General features: G+C 31.8%; 1 protein-coding gene across 1 annotated transcript in view; it reads left to right on the forward strand.

Moving 5' to 3' along the window:
- The first annotated feature begins 2,322 nt into the window (after positions 1–2,322).
- LOC110462210 (T-box transcription factor TBX10-like) overlaps positions 2,323–23,162 on the forward strand; it is a 32,651-nt gene continuing 11,811 nt past the window's right edge. Inside the window, exons 1-2 of the mRNA XM_021516067.1 lie at positions 2,323–2,621; positions 6,805–7,138. Of these exons, the coding sequence (XP_021371742.1) occupies positions 2,420–2,621; positions 6,805–7,138 (536 nt within the window). The 5' untranslated portion in view covers positions 2,323–2,419. The remainder of the gene's footprint in view (positions 2,622–6,804; positions 7,139–23,162) is intronic.

The raw sequence follows: 23,162 nt of genomic DNA on the forward strand, positions 1-23,162 counted from the left end.
TATTTTGATATCGCCTTGACATTTTTATTTCTATATTTTCAAAATTTGTCAGTAAGAATTAAATATTATATTTTAAAAGTTTATAATATAGTCTTTCCATTCACATAATTTGATAGATGTGTACTTTTTATAGTTATTTTAATTATCTTTTCAATTATAGGCGACTGGGACCTTTCTATTTATCTGCTTGATTATGGATGATTTATTAATCAATTCCACCTATTCATGTATTCACCGGTGTTTGCACATATAATATATATTGTATCATAAATTTGTCATATAACTCATATCTTATCAGTAATTCCCAAGCACACATACATTGTATATATGTTGTTGAGAACTAAAGAAATAATTCGAGACTTTTATGTAAAAACATGCAATGCTCTTTTGGAAAAACCTTACCAAATAACGTTCAAAAAATGAAATATCAAGGTAGAAACCAAAATATGCGTGCATTGTTCTGACCGATTTGCATTGTAAAATTTAAATAGCTTATTTACCTAGGTCACAGTGCATCTGTTTGTAATCATTATAATAAAAAGTTCATCCGGAAATGTCATGTTATGCCTCAATTAGTGTGCACAGGACTCAATTACTACGCTGACATTGTTTTTTTTCATGATTTTATATTTGTACTAGATTTTAATATAGTATGTGTTAATTTCATTAAACACTTTATTTTAACGCAATGAACATGTTGATATTGTAGATAAAAAATAGATATAAATGATATTCAACTGTTTGGTGTTATATACCTCAAGACATTTTTCGAGAATAGCAGCTTTTCCCTCTCGTTTTTGATGATGTACAACGGTTAACTGTTGACTATTTCTGAAAAGGCAAAATATGTTGTCATAGTCTATCACTGAATATCATTATCACAAAGCCGTCTTTGAATTGTGACGTCAACATTAAGTTTATATCACCACTAGTGACGATATGATTTTCATAATTTCACCACAGTATTTATACTTATGATAGCCTCTCTGCTTACTAAGTTTTTAAATGAGTGTTTTCTTTCTTCTTATTTCTAGTGATTATTCTATATTCTTTTCCATAGTAAGCAAAGACCAGACATGGAAGAATCAGTAGATTTTCTAAACGGGTTGTAAGGTTATTTCAAGGTATTATAACTGAAATAGTTTTCGCTAATTTATTTCATTGATGTTGCTTGGCAATATATATTATACTTCATTATGTGATATTTGCAATCCATTTTTATCAATGCATATTCAGATGACATGAACAAGGCTTTGAATTAGCAACGTCGAAGATTAATAAAACCCAGAGAACAAAGAGCATGATGTCCATTTCTTTAGGTGAAGCCGCGATAAAGAATTGAAAATATACCTTGCAATGGTGAATGTCTTAACAATATTCATCAAAAACATTTACTAGTAAACATTATGTCATCTGATGATCCGTGACTTATTCTTAAGTTATGATTATTAATTTAACTGGCGATTAAACTGACCGGAATTGGCTTGGCTTTCGTTCATTTTTGTGTACTAGTTAAAAGTAAACGTATTTTGTCTATATATGTTGCATGTATTATTACGTGCCTTCAAGTTAAACTCAAACTAAAATGAGCAATATATTAAATGAATCAAAAAATGATATAATTGATATAATTATACAATTGTAGATATGCAATGTTACACTGCGTATCAATATCAGCTTATTTATAAATGCACGATCATAGTATACGTTAATGTGGTTATAAATGAATATTTTGTCTGTCTGTGGTGATGGCATGTTTAGGGGGAGGGAGTTGAGGAGTATAATTAACCTTACTAGGGGGTAGCGATCGGGGATAACGCGCGTGCTGTTCGTAAGGGGAAGGATGGTCATTGTTGGCTGTCGAATCTGACACCCCCCTGATGATTAATGAATGTTAGATATGCGCAAACACTAACTGTATACATGCCTACTGCCTTCTCAAACCTGCAGCGTGAATTCCGTACAACGTTACCATACATTCAAGCTAAATTGAGATCCTAACCAGAGGGTGAGGGTCTAAAGATTATTGAAATCATTGTCCCTGTAGAACTCGGATCGGTGTAATATTGTTTGGCAATTATAAACACGGAGGGCACTTGTAATCTCGAGAAAGGTACGAAATGTATACTAAACACCGGAGATGTATGTAAGCCTACTGTAGCGGCCCGTTCGGTGATGGGAGGGGGTACGGCACTAATGATTTATAGCAGAGCGTGCTGGGGGAGAGGCACACAATTACACACTTAATCGACCAATCAGAGCCCAGCATGTCCTTTGGACATATCATATGGGGGTTTGGCTTCAGGCAAAAATCGCATTTGTCTTATTTATTGTCGCTTTATCACTGTTGTAGAAAGTAAGTAAAAAACTTTATATATACGCCAGCTCTGACGTTCGTTAGAAACACGTTAACTAACTCATGGATATAAACGGCCCTCTCTCAGCCCGGGCTAATGCTTTTAGTATCACGTCTCTTATGTCGGGTCCGTTTGCCGACTCCTTTCTTGGGTCCCTAGGTGGAGCCTTTGGGTACCAACAAGTCCCTCCTCAGAGAAGCACAGATTGTCTCTTCGAGTGGGGACAAAATGGAGGATATGGTGTTGGAATGAAAGGAATGGAAGGTAAAACTTAATTTTTATTAGATTATATTAGAAGCTATAATGTGTATATAATATGATAGTAATGGTTAAGTAGAGAAAGATTTTGCAATAGTCCTAGTTTACATAAAGTTAATGATATTTCTGTTTTCATGAACCTCGGGAATGATGTGAATCCTAAACAACCTGTAACAAACGTCTCTCTGATATCGATGCCGTAAAATTTATTTAAATATTTGAAATTAAATTAAGTAGTTAACAATGTGTAGTGTATCTTTTTTCTAATGGTGGCATTTATTTGACATTATCATCACTATTACACAACTCTGTTTTTTAAAGAATATCTTTTTTCTACAGAAATTTTGAAAGCAATGCGGCAAGTGAAATACATTTTCTAAGTGCATATCTTACATATATTATATAATAACGGATTGTTTTAATAGATAAGGGAAGATGAATACATAATGAGCAACATCGATATTTTAATTTATATAAATGTTGTCTCTTGCAATTATTATGTCAAAACGGATTATTGACAACTATTTTGGAATAGTACATGCAACAGTTAACACCATTGATCATCATTCTGGATGAAATTAATTGACTGATCGGCCCTAACTTCAGGCCAAAATAATCTGTTTATGAAGCCGGGTAGGAAATTGCTGTACTGAATTATCATTAAGGGTTTGGTCGTTATTGTGATGTCACAATAAAATCAGTAAAATGACGGCTCATTTAGGTATAGTCGATTGATCAGCTGACCGGACGTTTGTCGCATATATACATGTTGTCATAAGCTACCAACAAACATACGAAAAAATGAGAACGTCACTATTTTTAAAGGACCAATTAGTCAAACATTTACGCATTTTCATTGATTTGTTTTATTTCAAAAACGACATTTTCAACAAGGCACATGCACCACTATACGGTGCGTAAATAAACTGACTGTCAAAACCATAACCACAGGACGTATAATACAATATTATGAAACTTTTGTCATTTATTTATTCAATAATAATTACATGATTACAAGATAATTTATATTTATAATATGTTTCGCCGTTATGTTATTCCAATCAACAATTTTAGCATTTCTTTACCAACGAGAAAACAAAATGTTTCTGGCAAAGTTGTTCTTTAGCGTTGCCATCCGTCACTGTTAGAGTAGTTAAAACCGGTTTGATCCTTGCTAACTACTTTACAAGAAACCATGCAATGCCTTTTTAACGGTTGTAGCGGATTATGCGTGAGGTCCGCACGGTCTTTCTAACAAAGTACCATATTTTGACCACCGGTGAATCTGCCTGTTCAGATAAACAAGAATATCACCTTTTTGATATATTTCTTTTATCATATACTGTTATTTGAGGTTCTGAGGCATTTTATTTAATGTTTCGTGAAAATCGAAATTTCTGTATGTTTTTCCCTGCGAATAATTCGTTTGGCGCCCATCTTTGCTCTTTGAATCCAATGCAAAAAATGAATTCTCCGATTAATCATTATTCAATTTCAACTATTCACAATTTGTGTCTATATATTTCTACTTAACACACATATAAACACATTTCTATTAATCTAACGCACTAATAATGAATTTGTATATCTATATAATATATGTGGACAAAAAACCGTTATAATGATTTCTTACTAAGAGCTCAAAAAATATTGAGGTCGAAATTGTATAATTGACATTTTTTATTATAATCATAATTGAAAAAGACCACTACTAAATCAAAATTATGATTTAGTCCAGTTTTTTTTAAATAAGGTTGGATAATTTGACTCTAATATATAGCTTGTAAAACAAGATACAGTTATTTGACAATACATACGGGTTTACCATGTTTCTTCGATTTTTCACCCCGGCATCAAAATGCTAAAGCTATGCAATTGTTTTTTTTGTTCTATGTTCTTATAAACTTATCATCATCACAGACTTAATATTCTGGTCGGCCGCTATTCTTTTTTAAATGAAAAACAATTGTCATATTCCCTGTCGTCAGATTTGGCCAACAATCATGGCGTTTTAAAAGACAATAGATCTAGATATAGCTGACCATAAATAAGCTTTCGGTCATAATTTTGCAATCCTGACAGTGTATTTGTAATTGAGTATAAATCTTATCAATTATGAAAATATCAATAATATAATTTTACACGTAAGTATGATCAAGATCATTATATTGACATTACTGAATATGACTGGAATTGTATTAGAAATAGGAAAACCAAGTTCCCAACACAACGAGGAGCCCTTGAACCTGGTACTTCATTATTAGCCTTCATTTCAGGAAAGAATTTCTCAATTAATATCAATTTTTCTAAAAGATACATTCGTCTATAAATGTTTCACTGGTTCTGATTTCACTTTTTGCAATATACATTACTACTTCATATTGTTTTACTACTTATAATAAATAATGTATATAGTTCTTAAATAGCAACTTGTATATGCACTAGGTTTGTTGAGTACGACAAAATAACTACTTTATATTACTTGGTAAAGAACATTCGAATTTTGTAAAGTTAATCTAATGATAATTATTATGCAATGTATGTATCAAAAATTATGCAAATTTCCTTTTTATTTGGTGCTTTATACTGTGTATGTGTGCGCGTATGTAATTTTGTTATAACCTTGTCTTTATCACTGTACATTTCATATACAAAATAATACTGTAGTAAATTTTGGGCTTCGGTTTCATCACTTGTACAAAACAATCTATCATTGTTTAAGATTTATTAAAAAAACACAATTTTCAAACTATTGTCTCTTCAGCTATTAAAAATTCCGTTTGGACATTCACATCCCACATTTAAGTATTATTTGATAAAAAGAAAAGAGAGTATGTTAATTTTCAGCAAAACATTGTATTTTCATAAATGATGACATAAACGTTATACCGAAAGGTATTCCATTAATTGAAACTTACTAATTTAAACGGATTACTATTTTCTGGTTAAACTAATGTACTTGATATACGTTGTAAAATGAGAAAAATCGGAAAGAAAATAGAACAGTCTAATTGAATTGGAGTTCGATCCAGGTACTGCAGAACGTCTTCTAACTCTATTATTCCTTCAATAGGTAGTTTTGGAATGTAAGTGAAAGGGGCAAGCAGACTTGGCATGATCTTTTGATAATCATTAGTAACTGAAGCCTCATGGATAATTCGATGACAAGTGTTTTTACACACCGATAAGGCCATCTCTGTAAACACTCTGGTATTTTCACTGTACGCGGTCAACCGTGCACGTCGTCAGTGACATGCGCGTGATCCGTATCTCATGCACGTGCTAAAATATTTCACACTTTAAGGTGCTAATGATAGACGTGTGCTTTCCATCGGTCGCCTACACACTACAAACGTAATGTAACACGCAGAGTTTGATCATTTCAATGTGTCTACTGTCAAACTGAACTGTTGACGTTGAAACAGAATCATCCGCTGTTTACAGATATGACTTGTATTTTCATTCTAGCAAGACTTGTTTCCTTTTACGCCGGATGCAATTCTTCTACGATTGTTTTCTTTTTTATTGCGAATGAGTCCAGATTTTGTTTATTTTTTTACACATGTTTGAAAACGTTTTCCACGTTTTTGTTCATTTTCCCCCCACTCTCTGTCATCTGAATTTCAAGATTTTCTAAATTTGGTCATGTTATCTTAAATAGAATCTCTCCTCTTTATCATCCAATTTTCTCGTCTTCGAATGAATCATTAATTTCCTTGTGTTTGCTTTTACCTTGTGAGCAATAATCTGCTTTCAATTATTTTCTCTGATTCTGAAGTTTTACATTAATAAAGAACAGTTTGGAAGATATTACCGATATCGGTGTTGTATATAATTCAAAATTTGGATTTACAGAAACTGTATATATGCATTATATAACTATATGTCAATGTGTCTGGTAAACCTACAAATTCTAGATGTCATCGCCTACCATGTTATATTGATCATATGCAAATTTTGAAACCTGCACTGTTTAAATCAAGACGACTGTTCCATATAACGCACATTATAAGAATATAACAAATAAAATGTTTTGCCGAACCCACTTTTTTCACAACCATCTTTTAATGAAACATTCTTTGTTTGTTTGGGTCATCAAATATTACTTTATCAAACATCTATTGTGTACAAATGGTTTACTTCCGTCTTTGGACTTTAGTAAAATAATATTATCTTTCGTTTTTTGTAGCATGCATTTTAAATGCCGGAACAGGAAGACCCTACTATGATTCTAATCGTATAGACACATACCAAGAGAGTTCTGCCCGACCCCCCGGGCATACTGGGATCAGTGAGGGAGGTGTGTGTGACAAAACAAGCCCGGGGCTCAATTGCGATGAATCTAGGACTTGTGTTAAAGAAAACTGTGAGGGAGAAACTGCCGGAATGGAGGACAAATCGGATACGCCCAAAAAACCACTTCATTCAAAACTGTTAAACGTTAGTGCTCACCTAGAAATGAAATCTCTTTGGGACGAGTTTGATGAACTCGGCACAGAAATGATTGTCACCAAAGCTGGCAGGTAAGATTCTCAGAGATTTTAATTTGATATTCATGCATTATCTACTTGATAGCAATGTTGTAGTACATTTGACAACGATCATGATTAGCATTTTAAGTCACGAATTAACTTGTGAAATAATTAAATACAATCTGTCGATGAAATTTGAACTTTATATATTTTTTTCAAGTAGTTATTTCAATTTAACATACTACTTTTGTAATAGGTGAGTATTTAAATCACTTCCGTGAATTTTTGGTTGTTGATAGAAACATGAAAATCGAATATGTGTTATTAATATGTTCATTGCTCTAACGCATATTCTTTACAACCTGACAGTTATTCTTTCATATAAATTGTTATAATATGCAATTTATTTGAAAGACCGTTATTTCGCTAGGACATTTATTTATTTTTTTAGTCACATATGATATAAATATTGAAGACTGGCATTGTTTTATCAATATTCAAACATGATATAGTTTATACAAACTGACCGAATTGACTAAGACTCAATACAATCAATATGTAAAATAATAGATTTGGAATCAGGTTTTATAATTTATATACATGGACATCCATTTTCTAGTAGGCAAAACCCCCGAGGAGCATTTCAATAAAGTAGTACAGAAATAAAATACAAAATCACGAAGACTTTATAACATTTTTTTGATATAAAGTTAGTACAATCTTCTTGTTTATTAGTACATTCACAGTTGCACTGACATTTGTTACACATATTCAAGGCCTTACTTATTTATGAATTCTCAACAAAGTCCACTACTAAAGCATAGTTACTGGTTGCCATGATGGTAAAATACACAATACATCCAGAGGCATTCGTTAGATCGACAACTTTGATTTGTAAATTTATTTTTATATTTCATCTACTCCCATTTGCCCCATGTACCTATGATCGGTAGGACTGGTAGACTTGTGGATAATTCTTTATAAGATGCCAGCAGTTTACTCGTCATGACATTATACAATGTGCCTCCTTTCAGTGCATGATAGTATTATCAATTTGAAAATGTGCATATGTTATACGTGTTGTGTTATGCATAAATGTAAAATAGTTGAATATTATCTTAACACTTTTATCACCTTCGCACATTGTTTTCGACTAGACTCTGAAAACATGACCTTTCCTCGCAATGGTACCGCGTGACTGTATAATTTGTAGAGTTACATTGTATATGTATATGTTGATATTTCGAAAAGCATTATGTAAATCTGGTGTATGTTGAAATGTTATTTCGTGTATTTCATTGATAGTTGATACATGTTTTCCATCGATTTAACATCATTGTTATAACTTTTTATCAAATGTAAAATACATATTTATTTCAATATGGGTTTTGTTTTATAAAGAACAAATTGAAAGTAAATTATTTGAGGTAAAGAACATTTACTTTTGATTTCAACAAAATACTACTTTTTCTGTTAGGTTAGTTTGCATTATAATATATGCATTATTAATAATGTGATATATTGAGAGATTTGTCCCGCTTTTGACTTTAGTTTGCATGATTGTAATGTAATATAGTATTAGCATACACCCTTATTTTCCCTTCACAAACACATATATTAGTATTATTGAATTCATTTTATACAATTCTCGTATGTATTCTGTGCTGTTAAAATGACAAGGCTATATACGTATATTTTTTTTATTTCTCTTCCTTATCGTTTTCCTTCTATATTTTGGTTTTCTTTTTCTTTCTTTTTTTCCCCCTACCTTCTGTCTTTCCGCCTGTGTGTCTCTAGTCTCTCATCTTCATATCACCTTAGCTATTGCGATGACACAAAGCCCTGATCAAAACGTGCAATGAAAGCATACATTTAGTGATGTTAACTTATTCACCCACGAGGACACATTTGAACTCTTCCAATGCAAAGGTTGGGGTAACTCTTTATGAAATTTCAGGGGTGAATGAGTTAAAATGAAATCAGACAGACACCCTCATATATTTACTACCATATATTTAATCAACATGAACGTTTGTTTCTTAACGTTATGAATTGAGCAGGACTTAGGGACAGTCATGACAGTCCGAGATATCCGAAAACAAATATCATTAAAACTAAATTGTAGAAGAAAACGCTCTTCATTATATCGTTGAATTATTTTATCACCCGTTGTGTGTTTGCATTCGTGATATTTATGACACCAATGGGCATTCTTGATGGTACATCAGTCGAACGTCCATGACGGAAGGTTGTTGGTTTGGGTGTCATACGAGCATTATGGTCAATTAAAAGCCGACAAGCATGGCCTATGTGTTTGTTTTATCCCTGGTCTCCTCGTTCGCCGACCATCCTCTGGAGATTTCCGTTTCAACTGAAGCTTATTGATAAACACAGATCGAAAATCCAGATGGAAAATGAATTCTTCAGAGGCTACTTAGCCTCCTCTGCCGCCCTGACATGTAAGATTTATGACCTTGATAGTAAGTAAGTTATCGTATGTATGAACCAGTGGATTTGAAAACAATTATAACTGAAGTAACACGATGCCTAACAATGGTTAAATCAATCCTTGCTCAAGTTGTAACCCACGTTTAATATCTAAAGATAGCGGTGGTCATATCAGTACTTTAGATCTTAAGTTATAACCGTGTGTTATATACTGAAAATATCATAAGATACAGTATTCCTTACGCTAAATAAGTAAATACGAGTTCAATATACAAAAGTAAGCAAAGATTATAATACCTCTTACTTAAAATGTAACCCTTTAATATACTGATTTTAACAAACATTACATTACTCCTCACTCAAAATTGAGCCCGCGTGTAAAAGACAGAAGTAACGTAAAGTTATATTACTCTATTCTCAAATTAAATCCCATGTTTCATATACTTTATGTAACAAGAATTATATTACTCTTCACTCATGTTATTACATAAGTAACACTAAAATTAGCAATATTGTTTTTATTTTTTGCTGAATTATAACCTACGTTATATACTCTAATGTAGCAAAATAGCGTTTTATGTTTTGCTTGAACTATAACCCAAGTTGCATTGACTAAAGTAATTAATAGTTTTATTAATCCTTACTCAAATTTTTACCTACATTTAATATACTCAAGTTAGCAACAGTTAATACATAACTCGGTACTCATATTAAAAGCTAACATTTAATATAGCAAGATAATGTATCATTCCATAAGTCTACTCCATACTTAAATTTAACACGCGTTTGGTATATTAAAGCTAGGAATAGTACCCTCACTCCTTGCGTACATTATAACCATCGTTTAATGAAGTAAAATTATCAAGGGTATATATATTAATCCTTACTCAAGTTTAACTCGCGTTTAAATGACTAAAGTTAGGAATAGTTACATCATTCTTTCCAAACATTATACACGTGTAACCATCGTGTAAAATATACTAAAATTGCAAAAGTTAATATATCTCTCTTTTATCAAATTTAACACACGTTTAATATACTAAAGTTAGCAAGGATTGTATACGTCTTTATTCAAATGTTAACCAACGTTTCATATACCAAAGTTAGCGATAATTCGTTACTCCTTATTCAAAATACAACCCATGTTTAACTGAACCATAGAGCAATATTTATATCACTACTTTTTCAAATGATATTATTTCTGCGACTTTGCATCTACACATATATATATAATTATATACTTATTGTTGCATCTATAATTTAAATTAGGATAATTGTTGGTATAAGCCGCTGTTGTTATTTTAAATAGATAACTCCGATCAGTATAATTAAATAACGCAGTAATAATCGAGGAAGTCAACCCTCTAAATCTAAAGTGGTTCATGAATAAATCAATTAATACAATAAATTCATGTTTATGAAATAATGTTTTGTCTCATCGATGTGACCGAAAGAAGAATGGTATTTAAACTAACAAGTAAACGATACATTTTTTATGAAACTGACATAAGAGGAAAGGATTCTTTTTAATAAAATTTCTATTGTGAATTCCTTGTGCGTTATATGATATTACTAGTTTGAATCACATCAGTTCTACTTTTAAGGTGTGATTTAGAGTTATTTTTTTAAGAAAAGGCAGAGCTCATGATGAAAAAACGACGTTCATCGTCATCAACACATAAGAGGTTGATACTTTAACCTGAAGACATTTTTGTATGTCTGTAAACCAGCATCATTCATCTAGCTATAATCATATTAAACCGGGTCATGGAAAAGGGCAAGTGGCTTTCAGTGTCAATACAAGTTTGATAGAAACTGTTGGCGCTGGAACAGGGCTTCGTTTGTTACACACCAAAGTCCTATATCGTATATAAACAATACTTGGTCAGTGGCTACGCCACTTACTTGAGTTAAGCCAGTCTAAGCGATAGCTATCCAGGAACTAATGTATAAACCTCGCTTTCTCTCTGGCATTTTTCTAGTGCTCGTTGCTCGTTTCCCCCATGTCTATGATTAACAAACAACAAATTGCCTATTTATCTAATCGAAATTTAAGCTAAATGTGCGTTTCCTGCTGAGTGTAACTGGTTTACAACAATTTATCAATTTCTCGGCACCTGCATATAAACTATGAACATACATCACCATAAAATAACGAGGCATGGTTGAGTTCTGTGACTTCTCAGGAAACTGTGCTGGAGACTCGGAGCCATGTAATTCTTACTAATTGACTCATTAATGGTCATTATACGGATGGCTGGATGACACTTAAACGTGACGTGGTCGATAAGACGGGTGGTGGAGGTGTCAAACCGTCCACTACGTCATTTCACAGTCCAATTTATATTACTATTGCACGGTTTTATAGTCGTTTAACTTGTTCTTTGTAACTAATTATGCATGCCAGGCTTGAATATACGACTGTAACAAATAAAAGTGGTGTCTCTTAGTCTAGGACATTATATACACAGACATTTGGTCCGACGTACTATAACTAAGGATTTATACCAGAAAAGTCTATCCGGGAGCCATACTCTGCAATCAGTGGAGTGGGTATCACCATACTTATGTTTTGGAGAGTATATATACAGGAATTTGGTCAACTATACTACACCAAAACGATGTATATCATCCATTTTCTCAGACAGTCATACTTTGAAATCAAATGAATGGGGTTCACCATACATAGTCTGGGACAGAGTATATACAATAAATTAATGGGTTCTACTATTGATAGTCTAGACATTATTGTACAGCTGTATATACACTTCAGTGGGATCTACCATACCTAGTTCAGGGAAGTATTAATACTAGAGAGTAAAATATATATATATACATACTTTTACATTATATACAGTAGATTTATTTGGAGTATAACTTACTTAGTTCAGGATGATATTAAGATTGAAATCGAGTCTACTATTATTTATGATCTTTGACAATTTAGGAAAGATATCTCAACGATCATTTTAACAGGTCAACATCTAGATGTAGTAAACTTAACTTGCTTAACAGTAAGACGAGAGATACATCTAGGTGTATGTGATGAGATTTAATGTGTCATAACAAGCAAGCAATACAATACACATCTTTTAATAATATCGATGTACCATATTTATTTTCTATAGCAGCCAGAGATACACGAAGCTGTAACAATAAATATTGAAGAAAAGAATTGCATAAACATTTTCTAAAAAATGTAAAATGTAAAACAAATAACAATGTTGTGTTAAGTAAGAAATAATCTGGAAAAAAAATCATGACCTTTCCTACTCTTAAATATTTGTATCTTCATTCTAATCTGTATTATACCTGAATCAACTTGTGGAAATAATGTTATCTTGTAAAAACAAACTGAGAATAAAAAAGATTAGCCTTATTTTTGAGAGAAATTTGTGTGCGTTACAGTAAAAATAACATAATGTTTTACATTCGGATTTTTTTTTTATAAAAAAGTAGAAAATATGACATAACAGTAGATCTTTATAAACATATTTTTGTAGAATACAAACAACTTGAAAATGTAAATATGGGGCAAAGAATTATTGCAAAGGTGTAGTCAATACAAGGTTGTCAATGTTTCGGACCCGCTTTTTAATCTACACATACAGGTAGGACAACAATGTACAGTTAAATTATATAAAACAATATTGTAAAAAAATAAAACGATATTTTAAAGCCACGAGGATAATCGATATACATGTAGCGTCCAGCCATGATAAATTGAAAATAGGAGTAAAACACCCTAATAGCTTTTTGGCTGAAGCATGGTAAACACATAATCTTCCTATATACTATAGATACATCAAGTATATACTGTAAAAGTACTCATTTTAGCGGACTCAAATGTTAGCGTATCGTCGATTTATCACAGATAAGAGCGTATTAATGAGTAGACGTACTCTAATAATATAAACAACAGAAAACTATATACAAAACATCCAATTAGAGTTATCTAAATATAGCGCGAAACGCGCTTGATTTAGAATTCCACTCATTCACCCCTGAATTTTCATAATAAACTATTCCAACCATCGAGTTAGAAGAGTTCAAATGTGTCTTCAGGGGTGAATGAGCTTAATATGTACGCTTAAAGTAATAATTATATAAGGTATAATATCTGCACTCTCTGGTCATATCAATAATAAAGTGATTGTAGTGTCGTATAACACTGGTACCGACACTCTTTATATTCAGCTATTCTATGTGTACATACATGTCATGAAGTTATTGTTTGTGTTTGTGTAAAAAAAACGGAACCATAAACAATAACGTTAATCAATGGGATATAGTTCAATAGTTGTTATAAAACAAGTTAATTTGTAATGTCATTGTGGCTGCCAGTAGCTAATACGGACATTTATATAAAAATATACAACCCAACACTAATAGGAATGCACCATATCTCTGTAGTAAACAGGAAACATACAAGGACAAACTCATTACTCCAAGTCCACATATAAAACATACAACGACAAACTCAGTACTCAAAGTCGACATATAAAACATACAAGGACAAACTCAGTACTCCAAGTCGACATATAAAACATACAACGACAAACTCATTACTCCAAGTCGACATATAAAACATACAACGTCAAGCTCATTACTCAAAGTCGACATATAAAACATACAAGGACAAACTCATTACTCCAAGTCCACATATAAAACATACAACGACAAACTCAGTACTCAAAGTCGACATATAAAACATACAAGGACAAACTCATTACTCAAAGTCGACATATAAAACATACAACGACAAACTCAGTACTCAAAGTCGACATATAAAACATATAACGACAAACTCATTACTCCAAGTCGACATATAAAACATACAAGGACAAACTCATTCCTCCAAGTCGACATATAAAACATACAAGGACAAACTCAGTACTCAAAGTCGACATATAAAACATATAACGACAAACTCATTACTCCAAGTCGACATATAAAACATACAAGGACAAACTAATTCCTCCAAGTCGACATATAAAACATACAACGACAAACTCATTACTCAAAGTCGACATAAAAAAACATACAAGGACAAACTCATTGCTCAAAGTCGACATATAAAACATGCAACGACAAACTTATTACTCAAAGTCGACGTATAAAAAATACAACGACAAACTCATTACTCAAAGTCGACATAAAAAAACATACAAGGACAAACTCATTGCTCAAAGTCGACATATAAAACATACAACGACAAACTTATTACTCAAAGTCGACGTATAAAACATACAACGACAAACTCATTACTCAAAGTCGACATAAAAAAACATACAAGGACAAACTCATTGCTCAAAGTCGACATATAAAACATACAAGGACAAACTCATTCCTCCAAGTCGACATATAAAACATACAAGGACAAACTCATTACTCAAAGTCGACATAAAAAACATACAAGGACAAACTCATTACTCCAAGTCCACATATAAAACATACAACCCCAAACTCAGTACTCAAAGTCGACATATAAAACATACAAGGACAAACTCATTACTCAAAGTCGACATAAAAAAACATACAAGGACAAACTCATTGCTCAAAGTCGACATATAAAACATGCAACGACAAACTTATTACTCAAAGTCGACGTATAAAAAATACAACGACAAACTCATTACTCAAAGTCGACATAAAAAAACATACAAGGACAAACTCATTGCTCAAAGTCGACATATAAAACATACAAGGACAAACTCATTACTCAAAGTCGACATAAAAAAACATACAAGGACAAACTCATTGCTCAAAGTCGACATATAAAACATACAAGGACAAACTCAGTACTCAAAGTCGACATATAAAACATATAACGACAAACTCATTACTCCAAGTCGACATATAAAACATACAAGGACAAACTCATTACTCAAAGTCGACATATAAAACATACAAGGACAAACTCATTACTCAAAGTCGACATAAAAAAACATACAAGGACAAACTCATTGCTCAAAGTCGACATATAAAACATACAAGGACAAACTCATTACTCAAAGTCGACATAAAAAAACATACAAGGACAAACTCATTGCTCAAAGTCGACATATAAAACATACAACGACAAACTTATTACTCAAAGTCGACGTATAAAACATACAACGACAAACTCATTACTCAAAGTCGACATATAAAACAATAGGAACCAAGGCGACATATAAAACAACAGGAACCAAGGCGACATATAAAACAACAGGAACCAAGGCGACATTGGCAATCAGCAACCAATATTTATTTCGTTTGGCTTCAATTATCGCAAAACATGTTTTATTGCCGTTTTTTTATATTCGTCATTTAGCAGATATATTATCTTGCATTAAATATCTGTAACTGAACTATTGTTAAGTGTCTATGAAAATGAATAAGTTTAACTGCTGTATTACCGTAAGATACACTAACTATAAACAACAAAGTCGAATGATAACTCAAGCTGGTTATAAGGATAATGTATACTATGATCCTTAATTATATGTATAGCTCTCAGCCCCCTATTGGTGTATTATCGTAAGATACATATTCTAGATAACTCGAGCTGGTTATAATGATAATGGATACTATAATCCTTAATTATATTTATAGCTCTCAGCCCCCTATTGGTGTATTATCCTAAGATACATATTCTAGATAACTCGAGCTGGTTATAATGATAATGGATACTATAATCCTTAATTATATTTATAGCTCTCAGGTTATAAGGATAATGTATACTATGATCCTTAATTATATGTATAGCTCTCAGCCCCCTATTGGTGTATTATCGTAATATACATATTCTAGATAACTCGAGCTGGTTATAATGATAACGTATACTATAATCCTTAATTATATTTATAGCTCTCAGCCCCCTATTGGTGTATTATCCTAAGATACATATTCTAGATAACTCGAGCTGGTTATAATGATAACGTATACTATAATCCTTAATTATATTTATAGCTCTAAGCCCCCTATTGGTGTATTATCGTAAGATACATATTCTAGATAACTCGAGCTGGTTATAATGATAATGGATACTATAATCCTTAATTATATTTATAGCTCTCAGGTTATAAGGATAATGTATACTATGATCCTTAATTATATGTATAGCTCTCAGCCCCCTATTTGTGTATTATCGTAAGATGCATATTCTAGATAACTCGAGCTGGTTATAATGATAATGGATACTATAATCCTTAATTATATTTATAGCTCTCAGGTTATAAGGATAATGTATACTATGATCCTTAATTATATGTATAGCTCTCAGCCCCCTATTTGTGTATTATCGTAAGATGCATATTCTAGATAACTCGAGCTGGTTATAATGATAACGTATACTATAATCCTTAATTATATTTATAGCTCTCAGGTTATAAGGATAATGTATACTATGATCCTTAATTATATGTATAGCTCTCAGCCCCCTATTGGTGTATTATCGTAATATACATATTCTAGATAACTCGAGCTGGTTATAATGATAACGTATACTATAATCCTTAATTATATTTATAGCTCTCAGCCCCCTATTGGTGTATTATCGTAATATACATATTCTAGATAACCCGAGCTGGTTATAATGATAATGTATACTATAATCCTTAATTATATTTATAGCTCTCAGGTTATAAGGATAATGTATACTATGATCCTTAATTATATGTATAGCTCTCAGCCCCCTATTTGTGTATTATCGTAAGATGCATATTCTAGATAACTCGAGCTGGTTATAATGATAATGGATACTATAATCCTTAATTATATTTATAGCTCTCAGGTTATAAGGATAATGTATACTATGATCCTTAATTATATGTATAGCTCTCAGCCCCCTATTGGTGTATTATCGTATATAAAACATACAACGACAAACTCATTACTCAAAGTCGACATATAAAACAATATCCTTAATTATATTTATAGCTCTCAGCCCCCTATTGGTGTATTATCGTAAGATACATATTCTAGATAACTCGAGCTGGTTATAATGATAATGTATACTATAATCCTTAATTATATTTATAGCTCTCAGCCCCCTATTGGTGTATTATCGTAAGATACATATTCTAGATAACTCGAGCTGGTTATAATGATAATGTATACTATAATCCTTAATTATATTTATAGCTCTCAGCCCCCTATTGGTGTATTATCGTAAGATACATATTCTAGATAACTCGAGCTGGTTATAATGATAATGTATACTATAATCCTTAATTATATTTATAGCTCTCAGCCCCCTATTGGTGTATTATCGTAAGATACATATTCTAGATAACTCGAGCTGGTTATAATGATAATGTATACTATAATCCTTAATTATATTTATAGCTCTCAGCCCCCTATTGGTGTATTATCGTAAGATACATATTCTAGATAACTCGAGCTGGTTATAATGATAATGTATACTATAATCCTTAATTATATTTATAGCTCTCAGCCCCCTATTGGTGTATTATCGTAAGATACATATTCTAGATAACTCGAGCTGGTTATAATGATAATGTATACTATAATCCTTAATTATATTTATAGCTCTCAGCCCCCTATTGGTGTATTATCGTAAGATACATATTCTAGATAACTCGAGCTGGTTATAATGATAATGTATACTATAATCCTTAATTATATTTATAGCTCTCAGCCCCCTATTGGTGTATTATCGTAAGATACATATTCTAGATAACTCGAGCTGGTTATAATGATAATGTATACTATAATCCTTAATTATATTTATAGCTCTCAGCCCCCTATTGGTGTATTATCGTAAGATACATATTCTAGATAACTCGAGCTGGTTATAATGATAATGTATACTATAATCCTTAATTATATTTATAGCTCTCAGCCCCCTATTGGTGTATTATCGTAAGATACATATTCTAGATAACTCGAGCTGGTTATAATGATAATGTATACTATAATCCTTAATTATATTTATAGCTCTCAGCCCCCTATTGGTGTATTATCGTAAGATACATATTCTAGATAACTCGAGCTGGTTATAATGATAATGTATACTATAATCCTTAATTATATTTATAGCTCTCAGCCCCCTATTGGTGTATTATCGTAAGATACATATTCTAGATAACTCGAGCTGGTTATAATGATAATGTATACTATAATCCTTAATTATATTTATAGCTCTCAGCCCCCTATTGGTGTATTATCGTAAGATACATATTCTAGATAACTCGAGCTGGTTATAATGATAATGTATACTATAATCCTTAATTATATTTATAGCTCTCAGCCCCCTATTGGTGTATTATCGTAAGATACATATTCTAGATAACTCGAGCTGGTTATAATGATAATGTATACTATAATCCTTAATTATATTTATAGCTCTCAGCCCCCTATTGGTGTATTATCGTAAGATACATATTCTAGATAACTCGAGCTGGTTATAATGATAATGTATACTATAATCCTTAATTATATTTATAGCTCTCAGCCCCCTATTGGTGTATTATCGTAAGATACATATTCTAGATAACTCGAGCTGGTTATAATGATAATGTATACTATAATCCTTAATTATATTTATAGCTCTCAGCCCCCTATTGGTGTATTATCGTAAGATACATATTCTAGATAACTCGAGCTGGTTATAATGATAATGTATACTATAATCCTTAATTATATTTATAGCTCTCAGCCCCCTATTGGTGTATTATCGTAAGATACATATTCTAGATAACTCGAGCTGGTTATAATGATAATGTATACTATAATCCTTAATTATATTTATAGCTCTCAGCCCCCTATTGGTGTATTATCGTAAGATACATATTCTAGATAACTCGAGCTGGTTATAATGATAATGTATACTATAATCCTTAATTATATTTATAGCTCTCAGCCCCCTATTGGTGTATTATCGTAAGATACATATTCTAGATAACTCGAGCTGGTTATAATGATAATGTATACTATAATCCTTAATTATATTTATAGCTCTCAGCCCCCTATTGGTGTATTATCGTAAGATACATATTCTAGATAACTCGAGCTGGTTATAATGATAATGTATACTATAATCCTTAATTATATTTATAGCTCTCAGCCCCCTATTGGTGTATTATCGTAAGATACATATTCTAGATAACTCGAGCTGGTTATAATGATAATGTATACTATAATCCTTAATTATATTTATAGCTCTCAGCCCCCTATTGGTGTATTATCGTAAGATACATATTCTAGATAACTCGAGCTGGTTATAATGATAATGTATACTATAATCCTTAATTATATTTATAGCTCTCAGCCCCCTATTGGTGTATTATCGTAAGATACATATTCTAGATAACTCGAGCTGGTTATAATGATAATGTATACTATAATCCTTAATTATATTTATAGCTCTCAGCCCCCTATTGGTGTATTATCGTAAGATACATATTCTAGATAACTCGAGCTGGTTATAATGATAATGTATACTATAATCCTTAATTATATTTATAGCTCTCAGCCCCCTATTGGTGTATTATCGTAAGATACATATTCTAGATAACTCGAGCTGGTTATAATGATAATGTATACTATAATCCTTAATTATATTTATAGCTCTCAGCCCCCTATTGGTGTATTATCGTAAGATACATATTCTAGATAACTCGAGCTGGTTATAATGATAATGTATACTATAATCCTTAATTATATTTATAGCTCTCAGCCCCCTATTGGTGTATTATCGTAAGATACATATTCTAGATAACTCGAGCTGGTTATAATGATAATGTATACTATAATCCTTAATTATATTTATAGCTCTCAGCCCCCTATTGGTGTATTATCGTAAGATACATATTCTAGATAACTCGAGCTGGTTATAATGATAATGTATACTATAATCCTTAATTATATTTATAGCTCTCAGCCCCCTATTGGTGTATTATCGTAAGATACATATTCTAGATAACTCGAGCTGGTTATAATGATAATGTATACTATAATCCTTAATTATATTTATAGCTCTCAGCCCCCTATTGGTGTATTATCGTAAGATACATATTCTAGATAACTCGAGCTGGTTATAATGATAATGTATACTATAATCCTTAATTATATTTATAGCTCTCAGCCCCCTATTGGTGTATTATCGTAAGATACATATTCTAGATAACTCGAGCTGGTTATAATGATAATGTATACTATAATCCTTAATTATATTTATAGCTCTCAGCCCCCTATTGGTGTATTATCGTAAGATACATATTCTAGATAACTCGAGCTGGTTATAATGATAATGTATACTATAATCCTTAATTATATTTATAGCTCTCAGCCCCCTATTGGTGTATTATCGTAAGATACATATTCTAGATAACTCGAGCTGGTTATAATGATAATGTATACTATAATCCTTAATTATATTTATAGCTCTCAGCCCCCTATTGGTGTATTATCGTAAGATACATATTCTAGATAACTCGAGCTGGTTATAATGATAATGTATACTATAATCCTTAATTATATTTATAGCTCTCAGCCCCCTATTGGTGTATTATCGTAAGATACATATTCTAGATAACTCGAGCTGGTTATAATGATAATGTATACTATAATCCTTAATTATATTTATAGCTCTCAGCCCCCTACCTTGACCCTGATATATAAATGTATGCCAGTAACATCATAAATGGTGAGCTTAGCGGCTAAAGTATGCATGACATTTACTAGAGCAAAAACTCGATAGAATGCCCCTCGCGTCTTTCACCGCCTCGTTGACCGCTAATCCATAAGATATATCGCAAATCACTTAAGAATGTCAAAATGATGCTTGACTTATTTTGTGGGTGAACAACAAGCCCGCGGTAACAATCCTGTATGAATAGTATATGGCCCTTAATGCATTGGTTGTAATGTTATGGACGATGAAAATATGCTTTCCACATTTATTTTATCTAATCAAAATCTGAGAAACAATTTCCTACTCAATAGTTGTACAATATACAAATCATTTCCGTTGTTTGAGGAAAACATTTATACAGTATATTAACTCATTTATCCCTGATATTTCGTAATGAATTATTCCAACCTTCGGATTGGAGGAGCTTAAATGAGTCTTCAGGGGTGAATGAGTTAAAATTTGTCTGACCGCTTTATTAAACAGTCACTTGAACGGAGGAGAGTTCGCTTGCTTGCTTCATGAAGATGCACCACTAACAATGTAAATAAAAATAGTCTTACTATTTAGCCACATCATGCAAGTTGAAATATTGCTATTCTCTGTTTATATTTTGCTAAATGTTTAGGTTTCCTTTGCGTAATATTCGCGGCGGTTTGAACTCAAAAACAATCATATGATACAAAATAATATCATTATACATTGTGGTATATCAACATGCATTACAACAAAGATAAATAAGTCTAAGAACAAAATAAAACGCGAAATTATGACCCTGCAAAATTAAATGCACCTTACAATTTTGAAATGGTAAAAAATTGTCAGCTTTCTACTCAAAATTTATCAATCGGCTTAATTAGCATGGACTCGTTTTATTTCAGACAGACTACACGTAAACTGTCAACTCTCATTCACAACATATATCAACACAGCAATACTGTAATACAGCCCCAACCTCCCATACGTAATGTACAATGTTGTAGAGTTGAGGGCTTGACTTGAAACCCTGTAATATAGTCTATACGTCGGATAGACTCCTTCAAACCTCCTGGACCTGCTAGTTTGACAAGAGAGGATAGATACATATTCTAGATAACTCAATTACATGTGTGATCCACACCACAGATATCGGTACATTACACTGAACGTATCCCAGCGTTAGGTATCCGAACTACAGACGTCTCCATCGTCACAGACCTCGGGTGAGGAGTTCAGAGGAACACTGATAGTCGTCTGGGAATCATTGCCTATATTCAACTTGTATATGACATCGATTAAACTGCTTTACTACCTATCTCATAATTTACTTATTATACTAATCTTATAATTTACTTATAATAATACTAATCTTATAATTTACTTATTATGCTTATCTTATAATTTATTTATTATACCTATCTTTTATTTTACTTATAATACTTATCTTATAATTTACGTATTATGCTAATTTTATAATTTACTTATAATACTTATCTTATAATTTACCTATTATACAAAACTTTCATTTTACTTATTTTTATCTAATGATTTCCTTTCTTTATATGGTTATCTTTATAATTCACTTACTATGCTTGTCTTATGCTTTGCTTATTTTGTTTCGGTGTTCAATACAAAATTTTTTGATCCAAATCAGGTATAATATATTAAATTGAATTTTAAATACATTTGAGGGGAATAATTATACTTACAGTCAAACAATTGAAATAATTAATAAGTAAATAGTGTCTTTGGGTTAATAAAACGCGGTCACATTTCTATAAGTAATTTTAAATCATACAAAAATACTCTTTATGTAGTCGTATTTTTTATTTTGACTACTAAGAGACAAACACAAATTGTGTTTATTTGTTTTTGCCTGAGCAATGGTATTTTGCGGTTTTGTAAAATCCGTTTCACCTCTTATAGTAATTATGATGACACAATTCATGCTTAGCACTTTCATTGGTAAATAACACATAATGGAATTGTCCGTTTTGATAACGCGGTATC

The sequence above is a fragment of the Mizuhopecten yessoensis genome, unplaced genomic scaffold, assembly GCF_002113885.1.
Source record: "Mizuhopecten yessoensis strain PY_sf001 unplaced genomic scaffold, ASM211388v2 scaffold10759, whole genome shotgun sequence".
Lineage (NCBI taxonomy): Eukaryota > Metazoa > Mollusca > Bivalvia > Pectinida > Pectinidae > Mizuhopecten > Mizuhopecten yessoensis.